Source organism: Channa argus, chromosome 7, assembly GCF_033026475.1.
Source record: "Channa argus isolate prfri chromosome 7, Channa argus male v1.0, whole genome shotgun sequence".
In the NCBI taxonomy this organism is placed as follows: domain Eukaryota; kingdom Metazoa; phylum Chordata; class Actinopteri; order Anabantiformes; family Channidae; genus Channa; species Channa argus.
The window spans coordinates 8,895,705-8,915,602 of record NC_090203.1 but is presented as its reverse complement, the minus strand read 5'-3'; the positions used below and the strand labels follow the sequence as shown (position 1 = coordinate 8,915,602).

Genomic DNA, 19,898 nt, shown 5'->3' with positions numbered 1-19,898 from the left:
CTCAGATAAGTGAAACTCCTGCTAAAATCAAACTATCCACTGTGGCAAGGAGCAGTCATGGGTGGTAAAAACAGGAAAACCACAAGCATCCTCCCAGTTCAGTTTTTCTGCTGTGTCTGCACTCCAAGCACTGCCCAGCAACAACAAAAACGCACAGCAAATTAGCAGGTGCTAGCTAGTATATGACTGCTAGTAACCCCTTCGAAACACTCCCACAGAGATTTTACCTCGAATCACAACCCCTTCTTTTTTCTCCATCCTTTCCCTCCCCTTCAGAGCTGGCACACAACATTAGTCACCACAGGGGTTCTTGGCCGAACACAAAAACAGCCTTTTTGTAAGCTTGTTATTGCAAATTGGGAGCACGCAAGACCTGCACTTTCATGCCCTATGCCTCCTACAATTTATTCAAGAGGTGCACGCAAGGTTATATGCATGCAAGAACAAGCTCATACACAAACTCTTTGGTCACTCGATAACAAAGGAGAGGGAGATTAAGTCTTTCAGAAGTAATGAGTGAGTGTTGAGGTATGTGAAAGCTCATTTAAATCAGTTGTAGGCCATTCATCACAACAATAGCACCCTATAGACCTAGTCATCAGCAATGAGAGGGCATTTGGTCGTTTGCAGACTGCTTGGTGTGAAAACAGATATATTAAGCAGTGATCAAGGGCTTTAAATCATCAGACACCGACCTCCGGGCTCTAACTCAGGTCACATTTGTAAAGAAGGGTAACTTCTGGTCACCCAAGTTTCCTTTTTTTCTAAGGACCATATATGGTTTTGTCTGAAATGCTTCCCCTTTAAGAAAGGGAAGGTCTGGTTTGGGGAGACATCAAATGAGGCACTGAAATTGTAAGTAGAGCTGTAAATGGAATAATACACCAAAATAGAGTAGGACATTGCAGACAAGCAAGTCTGCATGCTATCAGCGACTTCTGCCCCATAAACAGAACGCACACAGCATCATCTAGAAATGTAGGCCAAAGGATATCATGGAGAGGATTAAAAGTAGAGTTTGTTAAAAGAAGATTTATACGTGTCATAAAAAGGGACAGGGAAGACATTTACTGTAGAAGTGCTGTAGCTAGGTACCATGTTAAGATACAAATACTTGAGTATATCGCTCTTTATATTACACTGCAATTCAGAGAGAAACACTGAGATTTTATTCATTAACATTTATTCTCCCAACTTGTTTAATTTAAATTATACGGACAAAAGATTAATTATCTCAAAGGTTTGTTACATAATAACCTACATAGCAGTATTCCATTTAACATTAGTTCTCATTTCACTAAATACAATATTTCAATACAGTATTAATGACACATTTATTCATTAATAGATGTAATATCATTTGTTAAGAACATTTTAGCGCTTAAACAAAGTAAAAATGTGAATGTAGAAGCAAGTTAAGCGTTCCAAAAGTTCTCCCACCAGTGCCAAGGTGTTAAGTATGCATACTGCCAAAACCATTTAAAAATCTCAGTATAAAAATTTACAAGAACAGAACTTGAGAAAACATTAGTCATTTACTAAAAACTCCAATGTGGCAGTACTTGAGTCCAGTTGCTTAACATCAAAACTCCGATAACACATTGCCAATAAATGTTTGGATGTTAGTCACAAAGTCCATGCTCCACCAAAACCTGTTCAGTAACTAGTGCCTAACTGTTTCTTCTACATCACAAATCCCTTTATCTGTAGACACTGTTGTTGCTGAAGGATAAACTTTGATGCTTTAAGTCTATCACCAGGCTGTGGTGTGTAAAATGCCCAATGCCATATAATGTATATCTTATTGCTTTCCTGCTTCCACTGATTCTTTTTCTTCTCATCTCATTCTTTGTGAATACAGTGCACAATGATGGGTGATGACTTTACATGCTACTCATCAGTGTGTTGCTTATCACACAATCTTGCAGAACAATGCTATTAGGCTTCTGCAGGAGGGAAACAACCTTCAGGAGACTTGTTTTAGCAGGATGTTTATCATAACCCATATCTTTTAATGCAATTACTTTGGTGCTGATCAATAAAGAAAGGGGCAGTGGCATCTCAAGGTTACCACGTGTACATGTTGACTAAAGTCTCAGGTTTTGCGTCATCCCCTTGGAACCAAGCAGGCTTATAAAAAGGAACACACATCCAGGCGCACAAACACACTTGGTTTATTTTTCTTCTGATACTGAAAAAAAAGGTATGTTTTATCTTTTATTTCCATTACTCCTGAGCCTGAAAAATCTGGATTTTTAAAAACTTTATTTACTGTGTGATACTGATGCGTAAAATTATTGTTAAGTAACTTTCAATGAGCGAAAACAGATCCAAAAGATATGTTAATGTTAATGTTGATCTAATGGTGCTAAAAGTTGTAAAAGTGATAAAAATAACTCTGAGAAAAGTGGAAGTAAGAGGAGCTTTCCCATTACCCTGGTCTTGACATACACTTTAAAAAGGAAAAGAAACGTTTTTTGATTTCTCCCCTTTGACCCTTGTGCTGTGAAAGCGTCTTAGTATGCAAATAAATAACAGTGTGTCATTTTCTTTCCCCATCAGACAGTCACAGCCAAGATGAGACTGTACCTCGCAGTTGCCATGCTGATGCTGGCTTTTGTTGCATACACAGGTAAGTCTAGGGACAGTTATTAACCATCCAGCAATGTGTGGTGGTTCTTATGGGTTGTGTAACTTTCTCTCTCTGTGTCCATCGCTCTCACCTACAGAGGCTCAGGAAGACACAATCCAGGATAAGTTCTCCCAGTTTGGCGACAAGTTAACTGACCTTGGCAGGCAGGTGGCTGACCACGCCAAAACTGCCTATGACCAGTTCCAAAACAGCAAAGCTGGGTAGGCACTAACACCCACAGGATATGATGATGCATGTATTTTATTTACGTAAAAATATGCGTGTATAATTTAACTGTTTTATTCTATCCTCCTCAGACAATGGTTCACAGACAACATTAATAAGCTGAAGGCGAAGATTGGTGAAATCGGACAGTAGACAAATAGACAAGTTTCTGTTTCCAGCTGGAAATCATCCCTGTACCCCCACCTCTGACCTCTGACCTCTTCACTCTGAACCTCTGATGTTTGGACATTGATGCGATAAATGACACATTGTTCTGCTGACCAGATTTGATGACTACATTTTCTCTCTGTAAAGAGATGTTTGGTTTATAATCTGATGGTAATCTTTTTAAAGAGACTGTCATGAAAATAATTTTTTTTTTTTGTCAATTCTGTGCTAGCACTAATATTTATTAATATGATTTCTTAGTGCAATGAAGTGGAAGAGTGCGATAAAGATATTGATGCTGAATAAATGACCACTTCTGCTCCATGACTGTGTGGCGTCCTTATTATACAAATCACAGCACATTTATATCCTTCATATTTTTAAATCTATCACAGAGTTCATAGTGAAAATGTTGCTGGCTATCTTAACCTACTTTTGAAAGAAATTAAGAAATTATTTAAGATACTTTTCAAGTGAAGTTACATGCTTTTTTCCAAAATCAAGTGTCTGTTCTTTTCTGTTTATTTCGGATACATACATAAAATTTTGAAATATATATATAATATAATATACTGAAGTTACACTTTAGCCCATTGACAGATTTACAGATTTTGTTTTTAACAGATTAAGGTTTAGTTTTACAGGATGAAATGATCTAAAGTTCAATGTTTGGCATTTTCTTGTATTAACTACTGATTTTCTTTAATAATTTCTCAAGTTTTTAAAAAAACACAAAAGCGTCACTAAAATCAGTCAGAATCTGACAGAGAACCGGAGGTTTAATATAACTCATAATACATATTTCCACTTTTACTGTAAGTACATGCAATGGCATGAGTGACCTGTGCTCCTGTCAAAACCTCACAACATGTTTGTACATAAAGGTTTTATAAGTCCTATATTATAGAAAAATCCAGCTGTGGAAACAATATCTGAGAGCAAGACATATGTGTGATGTGACATATTAAACCAATAGTGACAAGAGTGTAAAGAGACATGAAAGGTCCAGGGGCCTGTCTAACAAGAAGCTGTATCAATTACTGAATGGAAAAAGAAGTTTGTCCTACACCTACAGTGATCATTACAAAGTAACTCATTAGATTTCAAGTAATTAGACAAAATAATTTGTTTATACTGGGGTCAATAACATATTGATGGACACCAAAGCCAATCACTTAATCAGAAAATAGCCAGCAGCATCTGATAGATAATAGCTTATTTGTGTCAATAGCTGGTACCAAAGGGCAAGTGCCAACATGGCTACATTTCACGTATTTCACCACTCCTGGGCTAAAGTCACTGTTTATGCTTGGTTAATAATCCACCAATTGTCCCAGTTCACTGAAACCTGTTCCTGTGAAGAGAACATCGTGACAGAGGTCAGCAGCAGGTCCACAGAGGTCACAAACTCCACAGATGAACATGTTGCACCACCTCACTGGTCTGACCACTTTCACTTTGACTAGTTTATGATTCTACGTGAATTAAGATGTTACTTGTTGGTAAAGCATTTGGTAGGTGCAACGACTTTGTTAATTTGTGCTGTGGCCACTGGCTGATTTGAACATTTAAAGCAGATGCAAACATAATTGATAGGCCATACTGGGTAAAGGTGTTGAAGTACACAAACACAAAACTCAGAAAATAGTGCAGGTATTTGCTCAATACAAGTACCATTTAAAATGTATTTACTGATGTAAAAGTATTAAGTGCAATCTTTTGTAAAGTAAAAGGAAAAGTATTTGAATAAGAAAACAATCTATTTAAAACAGTATTAAATTTGATACTGTTAAAAACCTTACAATGTACACATCGGGTCCAGATGTATCCGACACAGTCTCAAAGGTAAAAAGTATGGTAAAAAATGGATGGTAATTGAAAAACAAAAAGGGGTCAGTGATCTCTGTTACCTACTCACTTGTAGAACAAGAACAGCAGGAGGAAAAATGGATCTAATTTTATGCAACTGAATGCGCTGACAGGTGGTTAATCCATAATGATTATAGTGATCAATGACAGCATAAAGCTGTAAAATAAAGGACATGGAGAAAAGGCAAGTAACATAAAATGGTAATACTCTAGTAAAGTACAAGTTGCTCAAAGCTGTAGTCAAGTGCAGCGTAAACGTATTTAGCTACTTACCACCTCTGATACAGTATTTTACATCATAATTGGTTTGTCAGTAAATTGAAATAATGAAATGTGTCTACTCAAATATTACTTTAAATGCAGGGAAGTAAAATTATTTTTTTCTGAAAAAATGTATCTAAACTGACTTGGCAGTTTATTGGGCATATGTAACTCAAACACACTAATGCACTGGCTTATATACTATCAGTGCACGTATAATACACTAATATTAGTATTAGATAGTGTACTGCAAGTAGACTCCGTGGAAACTGAGTGCGTATTAAAACAAACTAAAAACTACATTAAAGGCATAATGGGAGTGTCAGAGACGCACAGATGTTCATAACTCAACACACAATTCAAAAACAAAGAAATATCTTCTATCCCATCTGTTTGGACAGCTGTAAAATCAGCTTTGTAAGTGCAACATAGTTATGAACTCTGACCTCAACATTAATGTTCAGTTGTTCCCATTGAGAGCATGTGGCAAGTATAGGGCCTAAGTTGATAAATTGATTTTGTGGCGGACTCTGCCCACAGAAATGCTTTGCTTGGCTGAACGTGTTTATCTATTTGACCACCCCTCAAGTATTCTCTAAAACCCATATCTCTTCTGCTAAAAGACAGACTTTGACTGGCCTGTACACATATCAGCAGCTGCCAAATGATACATGATCCAAAGGGCATTTGGACAGTTAGTGAACTCAGCTAATGTTGATATTGAAAAGATATCAAGTCTTGTCATGGCTACTAAGGTTAACATTTTACAGCCAATATTTTAAAAAAAATAACGTAAGTATCTGTGACTGATAAAACAAACAACCTGTAGCTCCTAATGAAGATCAAAGTTTCATCTAACCAGAGTAATCTTTATTCAGGCTTTATCAATCATTTATCATGTTCTTGTTAATAAGAATATTATAACAATCTAATGCCCACAGAGAGAGAAAGGAGTTATGTCATTAATCAAAGATAGTTTGCTTTGCTGTCTATCATTTTTCGTCAAAAGAAAAAAAGAAAAAAGCAACCTACAAACAACACGTTGAACGGTCACCCGATTCGGACCAATGTGCATGTTGTAGCGGTCACCTAACACAAATAAAATGACATGATAACACTTTTTTCATTCAACTTCTGTTGGCCAGGCTGAGGAAAAGGTAAAAATCCTCCTTATCACTTTTTGCAGATTTAATATGATGTTAATGAACCTATGAGTAAATTTTATTCTGAAATTTGTTGTTGTATTTGATTTCTTGAAGATTTTATTATAAGTTTGTGCATAAAATTCAAGATAACACTATTTAGATTGTGCTGGTGGGTTATTTAGTTCAATAAAAAATACTATGAAGAAATAACTACTAATTGCATATATATGGTGTTTTTGAGCTGACTTTCTGATCTTTGTGGCAGATGCGTACAAAAGCACTTGTTTTCTGTGCCATCTTACTTATGCAAGGTATGTTTTTAGAAAATATCTTGCTTCTCTTCAGTCTCAGTTCATTTATTTCTGAGCTTGTATCTTGCTGTGTTTTTGCCTCACTTGACTCACAAGCATTCTCCTCCGCAGCATGCAGGCCACTTTTGGCCGAGCCACCTGACCCCAAACAACCAGACTCTCCAGGATTACTGAAGAGGCTCACAGAGAGGGCCAGGTATTTCTCAATGGAATGTGTTGAACATCTTCAATCTGCTCAGTAGTGCAAGAAAATTGGACTTAAATGATCACTGTCTATCAGAATTGTTAAAATGCCTTCTGTACACACCAATGTGTTTGTGTATGCCTGCTATATTTACCTTGTTACTCATTTGCTGGCTTGTGTGTCTCACAGGGAAGCCAAAGATAAAGTCCAGAATTTTGGGGACATAGCGCTGGGTGTACTTGGTGCTTACTATGAAGAACACATCCAACCAGTGACTGTCAGCTACACTGAATGGGCCTCTAATGTCAAAACCTCCATTTGGGACAAGCTCAAGACAACCATTGACAGCTACATGCCATTTCAAGCAAAAAATCCAGACGATCAACCCCCTCAAGGCTAAAGAAAAGCTGACATAATAAAAGTGTCTTAGAACTCCCTGCTGAATTGATGATGTATCAGTGTTTCACTGGGTTTTACTGCTTGTACAAAATACAATCCAACTAATTCCTAGTGAAACTCCACGTTTCCATGAAAAGCTTTGGTCACTTCTGCCCCCACTGTACACCATATTTAGATCTTTTCATTGACAAAACATCTAAGTTTTATATTTTCAAGCTAAGATTAGCAGTTTTTTGTCATGACTTTATGAACATTAGTTCCATTGACTTAAAGGATGAGTTGCAATAATAAAATTCTGCGAGTTCACGCAACGGATTATATTAATTAAAAACCAAACAAGCAGTACATTAGGAGACTTCCCAGAATTCCTAGTTTAAGATTTAAAGCTCTTTGTTGTAATTTGAAGTTTGAAATTGCAGTTTAAAACATATTTCTTTTCACAATAATAAAAGTGACCATAACAAAGACTAGAGTTGAATTCACTGCCTTTGCGGTAGCAATTGTAGATGCTGTCTTTTACCGAGATTTTGGTACAAAAGGTTCCAGCAGCTGTGGCTGTAAGATGTTAATGTTGAATGAAATCCTGACTCTGACAAATGACAAAGAAAAAAGTCATCTTGGGTTTCTGATCATTTGTGAGATATTTCATTCCAAAAACTTTTTCAGTGATATATTTGTTACTCCTGCTGTGAATTAGAGTTTTAGTTTCGTTACCTGAAATCTATTATTATGTCAGATGGTAAAAAGAAGCGGGACACAAAGAACAAAGAGACAAGGAGAAATATTTAAAAAAAAAACCTTTCAAACATTATGATATTGATAATGTATTACCTTCCATGCACTCATGCATCTCAGGCTATGAGGGTGAAAGGTAAAGGTAGAAATCCCAGCACTCTAGGTTCAGCACAGTGTATATAGACAGATCATGGTTGACTGACCTGCATACTATTTGACTATGATGTGACTTTCAGCAGAAACGATAAAGTGATTCAGATTCGTCAAAGAACTGCTGATTAGCAAGAATCAATCAAACCTTTTATGAAAGCTGTCTTGAAAAGTTATTTTTTAATATTAAAGAGATGGTGGCAATAGCAACATATGACATTTTGGAAACACAGGACTTTTCCATTATCTGGAGGGCTCCAAGTGCATCGCCATATGAATATAGATAAACTTATATTTGAGGCACATTGCATAACCAGTCAAATTTCCACATATGGTATTTAAAGTGAATTTCATGCACACTGGACTTTGTTTAGGTGAACTCGTGTGTCTGAGCATGAATGTGTGTGTAGGTGTGTGTATGCTCATCAGATGACGTTTGTTTGCAGTCCCCCCCTATATCATCCTGTCCAGATGTGTGCTCTGAGTTACAGACAACTCGCTTTCAGAGAAGACTGTCACTTCTTGGATCTGTACATCCAACACAACAGCAGGTAATTATCCTTCCTACTGCAGCAGCCCTGGTTGCTTCTTTTCTGAAGCCGCTACTGAATACATTTCTCTAAAATATCTATGTAAAAAACATTCAGATGTGTATTTGTTTTGCATTCTAATCTTTTAGTTTCTGATCTCTTATGGTGAAACTGTTAAACACAGAAAAGGCATTTGATTTACCGAACGGAAAGAGATTTGTTTCCAAAGATTTTCTTCTGTGTTTAAAATTTTGTTTCAGAGATGAAAGCAAAGTATGCTTTGGCGCTGATCCTCACTCTGCACGGTAAGGCAACATCCCAGTGCAGTCGCAACAGATGCATTGATGATGTTTAACTAAAATATATAATATCACACAACAGACATTCTGAATATCTGCATTCCCTGTTGTAGCAATAATAACACTTAACATAGCATAGCCTTCACACATGCAATAATTTAAGAGACCTGTTGCTATTCTGGCTGGTTTTATGTGGGGTCTAAAGTGAGAAACCACAATATGCACGTTAGCTTTTATTTGACTGTGAAGGGATACTGACAAACAACCCCTGCAGAAAAAGCAGAAATGTACATGTAGTTCTCTCTTTTGAATTATTCTCCTCTGGTTTACATTTTGTAACACTTTATAACACTGGTTTAAACAGGACAAATTTAAAATGCTTATTTTATATTTTACAGTTTCCATGTGCCTGTCTGAAGTTCATGATCCATCACAGGAGCTTGTTGACAAGTACAACACATATAAAACTAGATTCTTCAAGAGGATAGGGAATTTGTTAGGAAAACTGCAAGAACTGTCTGTTCCTATAGCTGGGAAAATGACTGATGCTGGGCATGGAGATGCTGTCAGGGACTTCATTGATGAGTTGCAATCCAAGCCTGAGTTCAAAGCTTTCATCCAGGTTGCCACGTGAGTGTTCACTGACTACACTTGATTTACACATTTGAGGGAAAATATTAGAAATATAACATAAAAACTTGTCTCCAGGTGCTGAGATAGGTAATCAATCTTTTTACTGTGTACATTTTTTGAATATTCTGTCTTCCCTGTTTTGTACAGTGGTCTGGGCCAGGAAGCACTTCCCCTAGTGGATAAGGCCCGTGGATTTCTCCTGGGTCTGTACGAACACCACCTGCGCCCCCACATTGGCGAGCAGCTAGGCGAAGGCCTTGACCACATTAGCTCCCACCTGGACAAAATCTTGCCTGCTGAGACTGACTGAAACAAACCACTGGTCAGCAGCCACTAATAGCAATAGCTCATAGAAAATACACCAGTTTAGCATGAGAACAGCAATGCACAATGCAAATACCATCCTTTGCCTTTCTTTCAAATTAGTACCCATGCAAAATCTTGCAAGGATTTAAAGTTTAAAACAGGGCAACAGAGTTTAAAACAGGGCAAACATGTCAACATCACCTATATAAATTGTGCATTTGCTGTTTTTTTGTTTTCCATACACTGACAAATGTATTTGTGTGACTGTGTATGGATATTTGTAAATGTGTTCAATAAAATGAAATGGAAACAATTTTCAACGTCCTTCTTAATCTAGAGATTGAATGTTTATTTACACAATAAAACACATACAGATTAAATTTACACTGTCATGTTCTTTTATAAGCAGAATTCAAATATAATGGAAATAACTGATCAGCTTAGTATTTGCTAAAATATAAATACAAATTAAAATCAATGCACCTTTTTACCTGCATTATATTTTGTCATCTTGAACTCTGGACAGAAGTTATAGTCTAAACACAATTTGTAAACTGCATTATTCATGAATTATTTCTCCAGGTAAATATTTTAAATAAAAGGTGCTAAAGTCAACTTCACTTCTTAAGTGATCTCAGCGAATCACAAATAATGCTTTTATTTCATTACTTAGTGTTGAAATATATCTTCTGTGCCACCACTGGGGTCATTTGAAAGTTAGCATTTGTGCAAGAGCAGCAGGAGGTGCACATTTTTCTTCTTCAGAATCAGTGGAGACATTCTGGCTATTGAAACCTTCATGAAGTTTAATTAAACACGCGATTTTCCCTCTTCCTGTTATAACAGTGTTGAGGAACTGTCACAAAGACAATAGAATCCATAGAATATGAGTCATAATGCACAATCTTTAGCTACAGTTATAACTAGGCAGAGCAGAGTCATCACACCACTGATCCAGCTGCAATAACCAAACCTTTTTGGACAGTCTAACCACAGCTTGACCTGAGTTATCAGGGCAAAAGCAACCTGTCATGTGAGGCTTGATCACACGATTGTCTGGGATGTTTACTTTTGGACTCGGTTATCATTAATCACATATGATGAAAAAGGACTGCTGCTCTTTGTAAATTTTGCACAATGAATAAAAGAGGTAGCTGCAAGGTCATGGATCAATGGCTTTCAGCTTGTCCCTTAGGGGTCGCCACAGCAGAATGTGTTCCACATGTTGATTTGGAATTGTTTTTTATGCTGGATGCCCTTCCTACCACAACCCTCACATTTTTTATCCGGGCTTGGGACCAGCACTGGGGTGTCCCTTGGTGGCTGAGCAAGGTGGGAATCGATCCCACAGCCTACTGCATCCCAACCTGACAGACTACCCACTGATCCACTAGGCCCCCACAGCTATGAGCCAAATAGAAAAATGTTGTGTTCTTAGACAGAGCATCCCTTCTGGGAAAAAAAAATCATAATTTTTGTTACTAGAATTTTATCACAGAAGTCATATGAGGACACCACAAACAAGAGAAAATAAACCAAACCAAATGGTCTGCACTTTGGACTCTGTTTCATTTGAAATCAGATCAATAAGATCAAGAACTTTGTTTGCCTTTGAAGCAAATCCTTAATTTTTGACCACACTGATGCATAGTTGTTGTTCAGACTTGTTTACACAGACGACTGGAAGAAGTTCTTGTTCTCTCCTAAAACAACATTGGCAAATCTGTCTGACCTAAATATCTCATAACTCAAATTAGCCTGGATGATGTGTTCATCACACTCTGGACTTCATCTTAGTCCAGAGGTTCATCTTAACAGGACTATTGTAGTGAGTCTCAAGCAAGTAGCAGGTGTCTCCTTATTGAGCTGGTGACTTGGGCAACATTTGCAAAGGTAATGCATTAGTGAACCACTAACCTAGTTCTGTGACCTATTTAAAATTTGCTTAGATGTGTACCAACATGATGTCCCCTTTTAGGTCCTGTGCTTACAAAATTAAATGTAAAGTCCCATTTGGCTCCCGTTTAAATGTTTAAAGGCATCCTGATGCTTAGACAGACTAGACAGTCACAATGCCTGTTTTATCAAGACACAATGTCACATATGCTTCCACAAACACACCAGACAACAGCGCTGGTTTATCTCCCGTCAAGTGCACTTTGGCTCTTGGAGCAACAAGTCAACACATTTACTCTCCTATATAAACAGGCTTGGCCAGCAGCACCTCTTACTCCGTGATCTTCACCACAGTCATTTCTGGAAAGGAATACAGTGAGTACTGCGAGATTACTGCCGTTAAAGAGCCTGTATATTTTGTAATGTAGAAAAGCTGAAGGTGAATTAATATTGTGAGACATGTTTTGTGTTCATGCTCTTCGTGCCTTATTTTCTTGGGAAAAGATCAAAACAGACTCTCCATACATAGTAATATCAGCACTAATCTTCATATTATACAGGAGATGGGAAATCTATGACAATGTCTCACCCTAGTGGATACAGTGAGGATAGCTGTAAACATGTCTTGATCCTCTTTGCAGTTACAGGAGAGACACCATGAAAAAGCTGTTGGTCATTACAGTGCTTGTTGCACTCCTTGCTCTCAGTAAGTGCATTTTAAGATGCAAAAACTGAATTCAGAAGCCGTGAAGTAAAACAATTTGTTTGAGATTAAATGTATTATTACCCTTTGACAACTCGGACCAGGTGCCGAAAGCTTCCGTTTGCCGAGGCAAGCCCCTGAGGAGCAGGGGACTCTGACCAAGCTCACAGACACCGTCAGGTCCTACTATGACAGTGCGGTGGACACTGCCAGTGGATACCTGGAAAGCATCAAGAACATGCAGCTGAAAGAAAAGGCTAAGTATGAGATTTTAATTGCAGATTCATTATTTAAAAAGTGTGGATGTGTAATTAAAACTCTTCTCCTTTCTGTGTTGCTGACAGGATTCTTTACACTGATACTACCACAGCTATGAGCACATACTGGGACATAGCGCATGACCAGCTTTACCACATTTTGTCCTCCCAGCACTAAGCAAAAAACATATTTTCACTGCCGCTATGTACCTTTTCTGACAGTGCAAGAACTTAAAAACCACACCCATAAGGCCCAAACGTCCTGTGACATTCTTACCCCACCTAAGCGTCGAGGCCTCAAGCAGCTTCTTTAGAAACGAAATACCTCCTAGTGCTCTTTGTGGTGGTTTCTTGGCCCACTGCACTGGTGGAACCGATAACCAATCAAACAGGAACTGTCAACTAATTGGGAAAAACAACAGCTTGCAGAAAGAAAAATAGACAGAACCATGTGGCAAACACAGACAAAAGAAGCACACAGCCACAACTAACGAACCATTGAATTTCTCCATGGGTTTTTCAGAAATAGAAAACAATCAGCCATGAAATAATGCAAATATCTAATAATCTATTGCCACCTGCTGGTGTTTCCTGATAGCTGACTTTCCACCTCTTTCCCCACAACGTACACATTTGTGTTATTTCTTGAAATAAAATATTTATACAAAATAAACACGTCTGGGGTTGATAAATGGGACTGCACTCTTTGAAATAGTAAATGGTGCAGATTTATTTATCTCCTTGTGTAACACCTGTGTTTCCTTTAATCTCACCGATGTAAAGGGACTTGTGTTGCATGTCTGCCTGCATCGGCAATGAGGTGCCAGACATTTATCAGATGAGGCAGCACCAGAACAGAAGTTTCTGCTGTAATTAATATTTGATGAAAAGAAACCACATGTAAGACTGGAGAGTGCTGAGACACTAACACAAATGAATGAACAACAAAAATTGTGAAGTTTGTTTAGTGGATTCTGACAAGCAGTGGTGAAAGCATGTTGTGATTTTTAATTAATGTATAAATCTACAAGATGTGACCTCTTCTGAAACTACAACCAACACAGACAAAAATAATCATTTACTTTCAAGTGTCATTGTATAATTGCTACAAAAGATGTCTCCTGTACAACATTCAATATTTGTGAGTATTTCCAGAAGGGGAAAATACTATTGTTGCTCCTGTGACTAGTTCTACTCATACAGTTATACAGAAAGTACAGTGCAACATGTAGAGCCTTGTTCCAGGCAACTGTAGGCACTATTCAAATTAGATTTATCACAGAAGCTTGCACTTTGTATTTGGTATCAGAATTCATCTCACATGTTTTTTCTCAATTGACAGCTATAATCAGATTAGGTCTTGACATTAATTTGATTTAGTCCACTGGCACATGCCAGTGCAGCAGTGCAACAGAAATTAAGCACAAATTCTCTGAGAGAAAAGGTAAATTATATGTGTCCTTGACATTTACAAGTGTGGTTTGATTAAATGAATTCCAATCTCAGCTTTGGTTTAACTGTATTTAGAGCAGTCACAAATCGGCTTTAAAGTGGGTATTTACTGTACAGTTCATGCAGTCATGAGTGGGGATGGGCTGTCGGGGGTTCAGCGTCTTGCCCAGGGTCTCCTTGACATGTGATCGGGAAGGGTGGGGCGCGAACTTCTGACCCTATGCGCGGCAACTTTACCAACTGAGCCTCCACACACAGACAATTACTGAAATCGACAATATATTACTCAAACTCTTCTTTGATGTGCAGAAAACTTTTCTCATTGGACCAATAATAGTTGTCTGTTGATTAATTTACATGTTGACAATCTTACAAATGCCATTGCTATCAGCAGGAGAAATGCCAATCCAGCAGCACTGCCAAATGTAATACTTTCATCAGTCACCTTAAGTATATCTGTTGCAAGCTGAAAATAAAACAAGCCTGTTAGAATAGTTCTCTGTTGTTTATACTGTGCCAGGATTACTGACTCCCACAGCTCAGCCATGGCTCTAAGTTGCAGTTTGATAATATTGCTGTGTGTTTGTTCTCATATATCAGCTATGGAAAATTATGTTTTTACATGTATCTAAATCTTTTTCAGCTAAGTTGAAGTACTCACATTTATATACTGCATGTGGATAAACAATTTTCGTAGACACAGAAATGACACATAAAAAAATCGAAGTTACTAAACATTGTTAAATAACCAATAAGTGAACCAATATACTTATTGGCAGTTATAGTTTTGTGCTTCGTTTTCATTATATGTGGGGATTTTAACAAACGTGTCTACAATTATATTTAATTATATTTATAGATGGCATTGTTATATTAAAATTAGCTGCTTTGTTTTAACTATTTAATTTTAAATAAAAATAATATTATTATCATTTGTTAAGTTTTAGTGTCATTTGGGGTTGTATGTACCTGTTTGTCGAAACTGTCTACATTATCATCATCATTATCATATGATCCTGGGTGCAGACAAAGATGCCCGACTACTGACATCAGCAGGATGTAGCTGACGTTATCTGAAGGTTGTTAAAGTGGACACAAGCTGGACCTTAACACAAACAGGGTCAGTGTTAAATAAAGTTAACAAAAACATATCTTACTCTGAATTCAAAATAATAAATACAACAAATTGTTTGTTTTCCAAACCAAATGTTTCCAACATATTTGGAGTAGGCAAATCTGTGATATTCTAAGACAAGCCCCTTAAAAATTACATCATGGTGAAATACTAACTTCATAAATGCCAATGGGTATAAAATCTTTGTTCATCTATCTATGACACCAGTGTCCCTTTTAGTGTGTGCTGAGCAGAAACTAACCATAAAACATGGTTTTAATAAATTCTTCTAACCCAAAGTATCAGTACACTGTGGGTCTTGGTTCAATCAAGAACACAGAGCCAATTTTCACCACAAAGCGGACACACACACACACTCGCATGCACGCACGCATGCACACACACACACACGCATACATGCACAAACAAACGTATACGAACGTATAACGTAAACGTAAACGAATATTTTGCAACAATATCGTCATATACCATGAATGAGGGTCTTCCTTAGTCTCAGCAAAAGAACAAACATGTACAGGAAACAAAGTGTGTCATTCCTATTGGGCATATTATTAAGTGAAAGTACTGAAACTTTTGATGCGAAAATTATTGCAAGAGTTATGATAGAACTGGAAATAATAAAAGCAACCTCACTGTCCTCTGTGTGCATAAAGAAGCAGGAGGGATTGTTCACACACTATTGAGCCTTAAAAAACCCCACAAAAAACACAAGAAAAAAAAACTAAGACACAGAATGGGGTCTTTGAAATGACACAAATTACACTAATAATATTATAGCTATTTAGTTTATGTTTGATTTTAGTGCCTTACAGGAACTTCTCCCCTGGAGGACTACAAGGTGTTCCATCCTACTTCCAGACCCTTCAAATCTTTCTTCAGGTAATTCCTGCAGTGGAGCTCTTATCAACGAATGGTGGATATTAATCTCCTTTGACTGCACTGATGTTGAACTTGAATGACAGAAAAATGAAATAAGAAAGTATAAATTTGTTTTAGTTATGCAGGTTTTTATCCTATTGTCAGAGCTTACATGCAATGTGCATCCGGTTACCCCACAATATCAGCAGCATAATCACGTTTGAAATTGGGAAAACCAGGCTGAGGTCCTTGATAAATTCTGCTTTGTTAGAATTCAACCATGTATTATGCATTTCAATAGCTTCAGCATTTTAAGCTTGACCTTCAGTCTTCAGCTTTTCCAAATTGTGCCTCAGTAGATTAGAAAGCAGAATATTTTATAGTTTCTGTTATTCATAAAGAACGGGCAGCTGTAATTGAATAAATTATGAGAATATATCATTGTGATCCTTCTTTATGTCAGGAGATGAGTCGATCCGTTACAAATCTAGAGATGTGTCTCTATTTTTAATTTTTTGATGCTGTTCTTCTGTGTTAGAAAAATCTAATATTGATGGTAGAGCCACTGCAAATGTCGCTTCAATTCTTCCTTAATTAAACCACGTCCATTAACCTGCTGTTTATTCCTGATTAACGCTCGGGTCTGTTTCCCTCCTCCCTTGTTTATGCAGATCAGGATGTGACTGTGGAAGGGGCCACTGAGCTTCAACCAGTACTCCCAGCTCATCCCGATGCCCACTCTCTGTTCCCAGCCTGGACAGATCTGCTTTGACAGCGGCTGGGACTCAATCATCTCAAACCAAAGTAAATGGATTTAAAGGTGCTACTATGGCTGTTACACCTCATTAATCGGTCACATCATTAGAATTTTGTATAATTGCAGGATAAGCCAGTGTTCGCTAATCCAGTCCTCAAATATTTCCTGTCTTTTTTTAAACTACCTTAAACATGAATTCCTGTGAACTCCTATGAATTGTATCCAGCTTCACCTCTAGCTAAAGAGCACAACACCATTACAGAAAACTCTTAAGGAAGCTCTTAAAGGAATTTGACATGTATGTTGTATGCATGCCCACATGCTAAATATGAAACACACTCAGCCGCAGGATAGCTTAGGTTAGCACAAAGAGGCACAAAGGCAACACAATATGCCAGATGGCTCTTATGTTCACCAGGTAACATGTTAGATCTTATTTGTCTTATACATGAAACTACTGACATTTAAAGAAAACACACACATTTTGTCCACAGTGACAGCCTAATAAAGAAGCAGTCCTGCACATAAAAATACATGTTGTAGTTATTAGACAGCAGAACTGTATATCCCAAAATGTTGATCCAATTAAAATAACATTTTTTACTCTACTGCAAAGATACTGTAGTTTTATGATAGGAGCACAGATTTTTTTTTGACAAAGTAATTCACAAACTTTCATTTCTATTCAACTGAGATAAATTGCAGCCATTTCTAATGAGTGAATACTGCCTTGTTGAAATGATTGTTGTTGTTATATATTGGCATAAAATTCTTAAATCCAGCTCCCGAAAACAAATGCAAATGGATGACACCAGGGAATGAGGAGCACCACTTACCACACAGAAGAAAACACATTTAAGTTTAATCTGAAAAGATACAGAATGCAGTGCCATTACTTTTTTGCATTTTCTCAGGGAAATGTTGGATCGTGATCAGCAGGTGGGCATGAATTCATGCTAGAAAAGCTAATCAATATTCTGGTCACTGCAGCTCTAACAAGGCATGAACAGTCTATTTTATTAACAGCTAAAATGCCTTTCTTTAATCAGAGACATTTATAATTGCCTGTCTAAATTCCCAGTGTTCAAGACTAATTAAAAGAGGTAGACCTTGAAAATAGTATTTACTCAAGGTTTAAACCTTATGCCTCAGTGCAACAAGTGGTAATGCATAAAAATAGGGACAGCTCCACAAGCCTTATTTGTGCAAATTCGGATTGGATGCCTGCATGATTTACGGTATTTTGTCTGGACGGACCGGAGAGATAAAAGATGAGGGTGTGCCTGTTCTTAAATTTCACTTCATTTAAACACATTTATTTGCATGAATTTCCAACAAAACAAAAAGTTATTCTCTACCCTCCTCTCTCCAAAAGGATTTTGGCAGTGTGATGCCCAGTTGCAGGCTGTACAATGGTTTGGAAAAGGCTGCAACAACCCAGCTAACTCCACCATCTACACAAAGCTGTGCAAGCACAATGAGTAGATCAGTGATGTGATGAACCACTACACAACCACTCTGCCAGCCACTAGTGAAGCCATACACGATGACATGAAGCAGTAGAGAGACATTAACTTACAATAAAATGTGAACAGAACTACAAACAGTGTCCGTGAGGTTTAGGAGTTCTCTACAGAAGTAAAACTAACTGCCTTATGCTCTAAATTGAGATAGAAAAACAAATTAAGAAACAATCAATGTCATGTGACACTGAATTTTATTACATGTCACTGTGATTACAACTTTTTCCTCAGTTTCTTCAGCAAACTGTTTCACAGCTGGCTAATGGCTACTGATAATGAGTGTTTTCCCTCACGCTTCATCATAACTTCACACATGCTGCTGTGTATGTGACAGTGGCAGACATGCAATTACACATTGAACACATACTAACTAACAAATGAATCCTGAATCTTGAGACTCGATCCTGAAACTTCAGCTTTTGTTTTAACACAAAATGTCACCGGATCTTCTCAAAAACAGCAGATGAGAAAAACATTGCTATTTGTGCCTAAATCTTGGTCTAAGCAACATTTTTATACAGATGCTTGTTTTAATGTTGTAGTACCTCTCAGTTCACATGAATCTTTTTAACTCATTGTTTTTGTTTCACTGCCTGAACCTTTAATGCTTTGATTCACTCTCCCATTATCACTGTTTTCACCTGCAGCCAACAACTGCTGTTGGCAAAAATCTCAATTAAAACCATTGCATCTTTCCCAGCACCAAACTGCAAACAGATAAAGTTAGCTGGTGGACATAACATTTAGCAGATACAGAGCCAGATATTTGCCTGGGAGCTAAAATTGAGTGAATGTTTAATATATTTTTGTCAGATCGTCAAAAATCGGAGTAAATGTTGCTCCATTTGTTGGATAAGTGAACCTTCAACTGTGTGGTATGGGTTTAAAATATCCGATTTTTAAATAACATAAGTCACTGGTGTGTTTACTTCTTCTGTTGTCCCACAATGTGGTCAGACAATATCAATAAAGGCATGTCTATCAATCTAAGAAGTTTGTCAGAAACTTCAATGTAACAGGCATATTTTTCAGTTATGGTTCTTATTTAAGTATAAATGTGATTTTATCCTTTTCTTACTATAGTTTCTGATTAAAGTAATAATAAAACAATCAAATTAAGTCAAACAGAATGAGCCTTGTTAAGAGGGTGTTGCCGGGAAGTTTGCTTCAAGCAAGCGGTGCCATCATGCTAAAATATGAGCAGCAATAATGTAAAGGACCACTAGATGGGGGTAAAGCATAATAATGAATATCCGAGAGAAAGAGGGAGAGAGACAGAGAGAGAGAGAGAGAGAGAAAGCGAGAGAGGGGGAGAGAGAGGAGGGAAAAAGAAACCTTTGCTCGTGATAGTATGGACAGGCGACAGTCTTTGCAAGGTTTTGTGGGAACTCAGATGTGAGAAAAATGTTACAGCAATAACCACTTGGATCTTCACTGAGTACAAAGGAACATATGGGAGAGTTAGAAGTA

The 19,898-nt window shown here is 37.4% G+C and overlaps 5 protein-coding genes across 5 annotated transcripts; all 5 read left to right on the top strand.

Moving 5' to 3' along the window:
* The first annotated feature begins 2,070 nt into the window (after window positions 1-2,070).
* On the top strand, window positions 2,071-3,349 carry apoc1 (apolipoprotein C-I). Its single transcript, XM_067511672.1, has 4 exons — window positions 2,071-2,203; window positions 2,563-2,632; window positions 2,730-2,853; window positions 2,950-3,349. The coding sequence occupies exons 2-4, from the start codon at window positions 2,578-2,580 to the stop codon at window positions 3,008-3,010; spliced, it is 240 nt and encodes a 79-aa protein (XP_067367773.1). The 5' UTR covers window positions 2,071-2,203; window positions 2,563-2,577; the 3' UTR covers window positions 3,011-3,349.
* A 2,868-nt stretch (window positions 3,350-6,217) lies between these two features.
* On the top strand, window positions 6,218-7,661 carry apoc4 (apolipoprotein C-IV). The gene is made up of 4 exons (XM_067510992.1): window positions 6,218-6,312; window positions 6,566-6,611; window positions 6,723-6,807; window positions 6,985-7,661. Exons 2-4 carry the CDS (start codon window positions 6,566-6,568, stop codon window positions 7,193-7,195), a joined length of 342 nt encoding a protein of 113 aa, XP_067367093.1. The 5' UTR covers window positions 6,218-6,312; the 3' UTR covers window positions 7,196-7,661.
* An 854-nt stretch (window positions 7,662-8,515) lies between these two features.
* apoa2 (apolipoprotein A-II) lies at window positions 8,516-10,160 on the top strand. The gene is made up of 4 exons (XM_067510991.1): window positions 8,516-8,630; window positions 8,870-8,914; window positions 9,307-9,538; window positions 9,689-10,160. Exons 2-4 carry the CDS (start codon window positions 8,872-8,874, stop codon window positions 9,849-9,851), a joined length of 438 nt encoding a protein of 145 aa, XP_067367092.1. The 5' UTR covers window positions 8,516-8,630; window positions 8,870-8,871; the 3' UTR covers window positions 9,852-10,160.
* A 1,895-nt stretch (window positions 10,161-12,055) lies between these two features.
* On the top strand, window positions 12,056-13,376 carry apoc2 (apolipoprotein C-II). Its single transcript, XM_067510994.1, has 4 exons — window positions 12,056-12,118; window positions 12,385-12,449; window positions 12,551-12,707; window positions 12,791-13,376. Exons 2-4 carry the CDS (start codon window positions 12,401-12,403, stop codon window positions 12,879-12,881), a joined length of 297 nt encoding a protein of 98 aa, XP_067367095.1. The 5' UTR covers window positions 12,056-12,118; window positions 12,385-12,400; the 3' UTR covers window positions 12,882-13,376.
* A 2,310-nt stretch (window positions 13,377-15,686) lies between these two features.
* LOC137130201 (trypsinogen-like protein 3) lies at window positions 15,687-18,468 on the top strand. Its single transcript, XM_067510022.1, is given in 4 exon segments — window positions 15,687-15,710; window positions 16,093-16,169; window positions 16,852-16,952; window positions 18,281-18,468. Coding segments are annotated over 4 exon segments (390 nt in total).
* Window positions 18,469-19,898: the final 1,430 nt, after the last annotated feature.

Coding starts and splice junctions, on each gene's coding strand:
- apoc4 (XM_067510992.1), top strand. CDS start 6,566: ATGCGTACAAAAGCACTTGTTTTCTGTGCCATCTTACTTATGCAAG. Junction 6,612..6,722: donor TGCCATCTTACTTATGCAAG/GTATGTTTTTAG, acceptor TCTCCTCCGCAG/CATGCAGGCCACTTTTGGCC. Junction 6,808..6,984: donor AGGCTCACAGAGAGGGCCAG/GTATTTCTCAAT, acceptor TGTGTCTCACAG/GGAAGCCAAAGATAAAGTCC.
- apoc2 (XM_067510994.1), top strand. CDS start 12,401: ATGAAAAAGCTGTTGGTCATTACAGTGCTTGTTGCACTCCTTGCTCTC. Junction 12,450..12,550: donor TGTTGCACTCCTTGCTCTCA/GTAAGTGCATTT, acceptor AACTCGGACCAG/GTGCCGAAAGCTTCCGTTTG. Junction 12,708..12,790: donor CAGCTGAAAGAAAAGGCTAA/GTATGAGATTTT, acceptor TGTTGCTGACAG/GATTCTTTACACTGATACTA.
- apoc1 (XM_067511672.1), top strand. CDS start 2,578: ATGAGACTGTACCTCGCAGTTGCCATGCTGATGCTGGCTTTTGTTGCA. Junction 2,633..2,729: donor GGCTTTTGTTGCATACACAG/GTAAGTCTAGGG, acceptor TCTCACCTACAG/AGGCTCAGGAAGACACAATC. Junction 2,854..2,949: donor TTCCAAAACAGCAAAGCTGG/GTAGGCACTAAC, acceptor TATCCTCCTCAG/ACAATGGTTCACAGACAACA.
- apoa2 (XM_067510991.1), top strand. CDS start 8,872: ATGAAAGCAAAGTATGCTTTGGCGCTGATCCTCACTCTGCACG. Junction 8,915..9,306: donor GCTGATCCTCACTCTGCACG/GTAAGGCAACAT, acceptor TATATTTTACAG/TTTCCATGTGCCTGTCTGAA. Junction 9,539..9,688: donor GCTTTCATCCAGGTTGCCAC/GTGAGTGTTCAC, acceptor TGTTTTGTACAG/TGGTCTGGGCCAGGAAGCAC.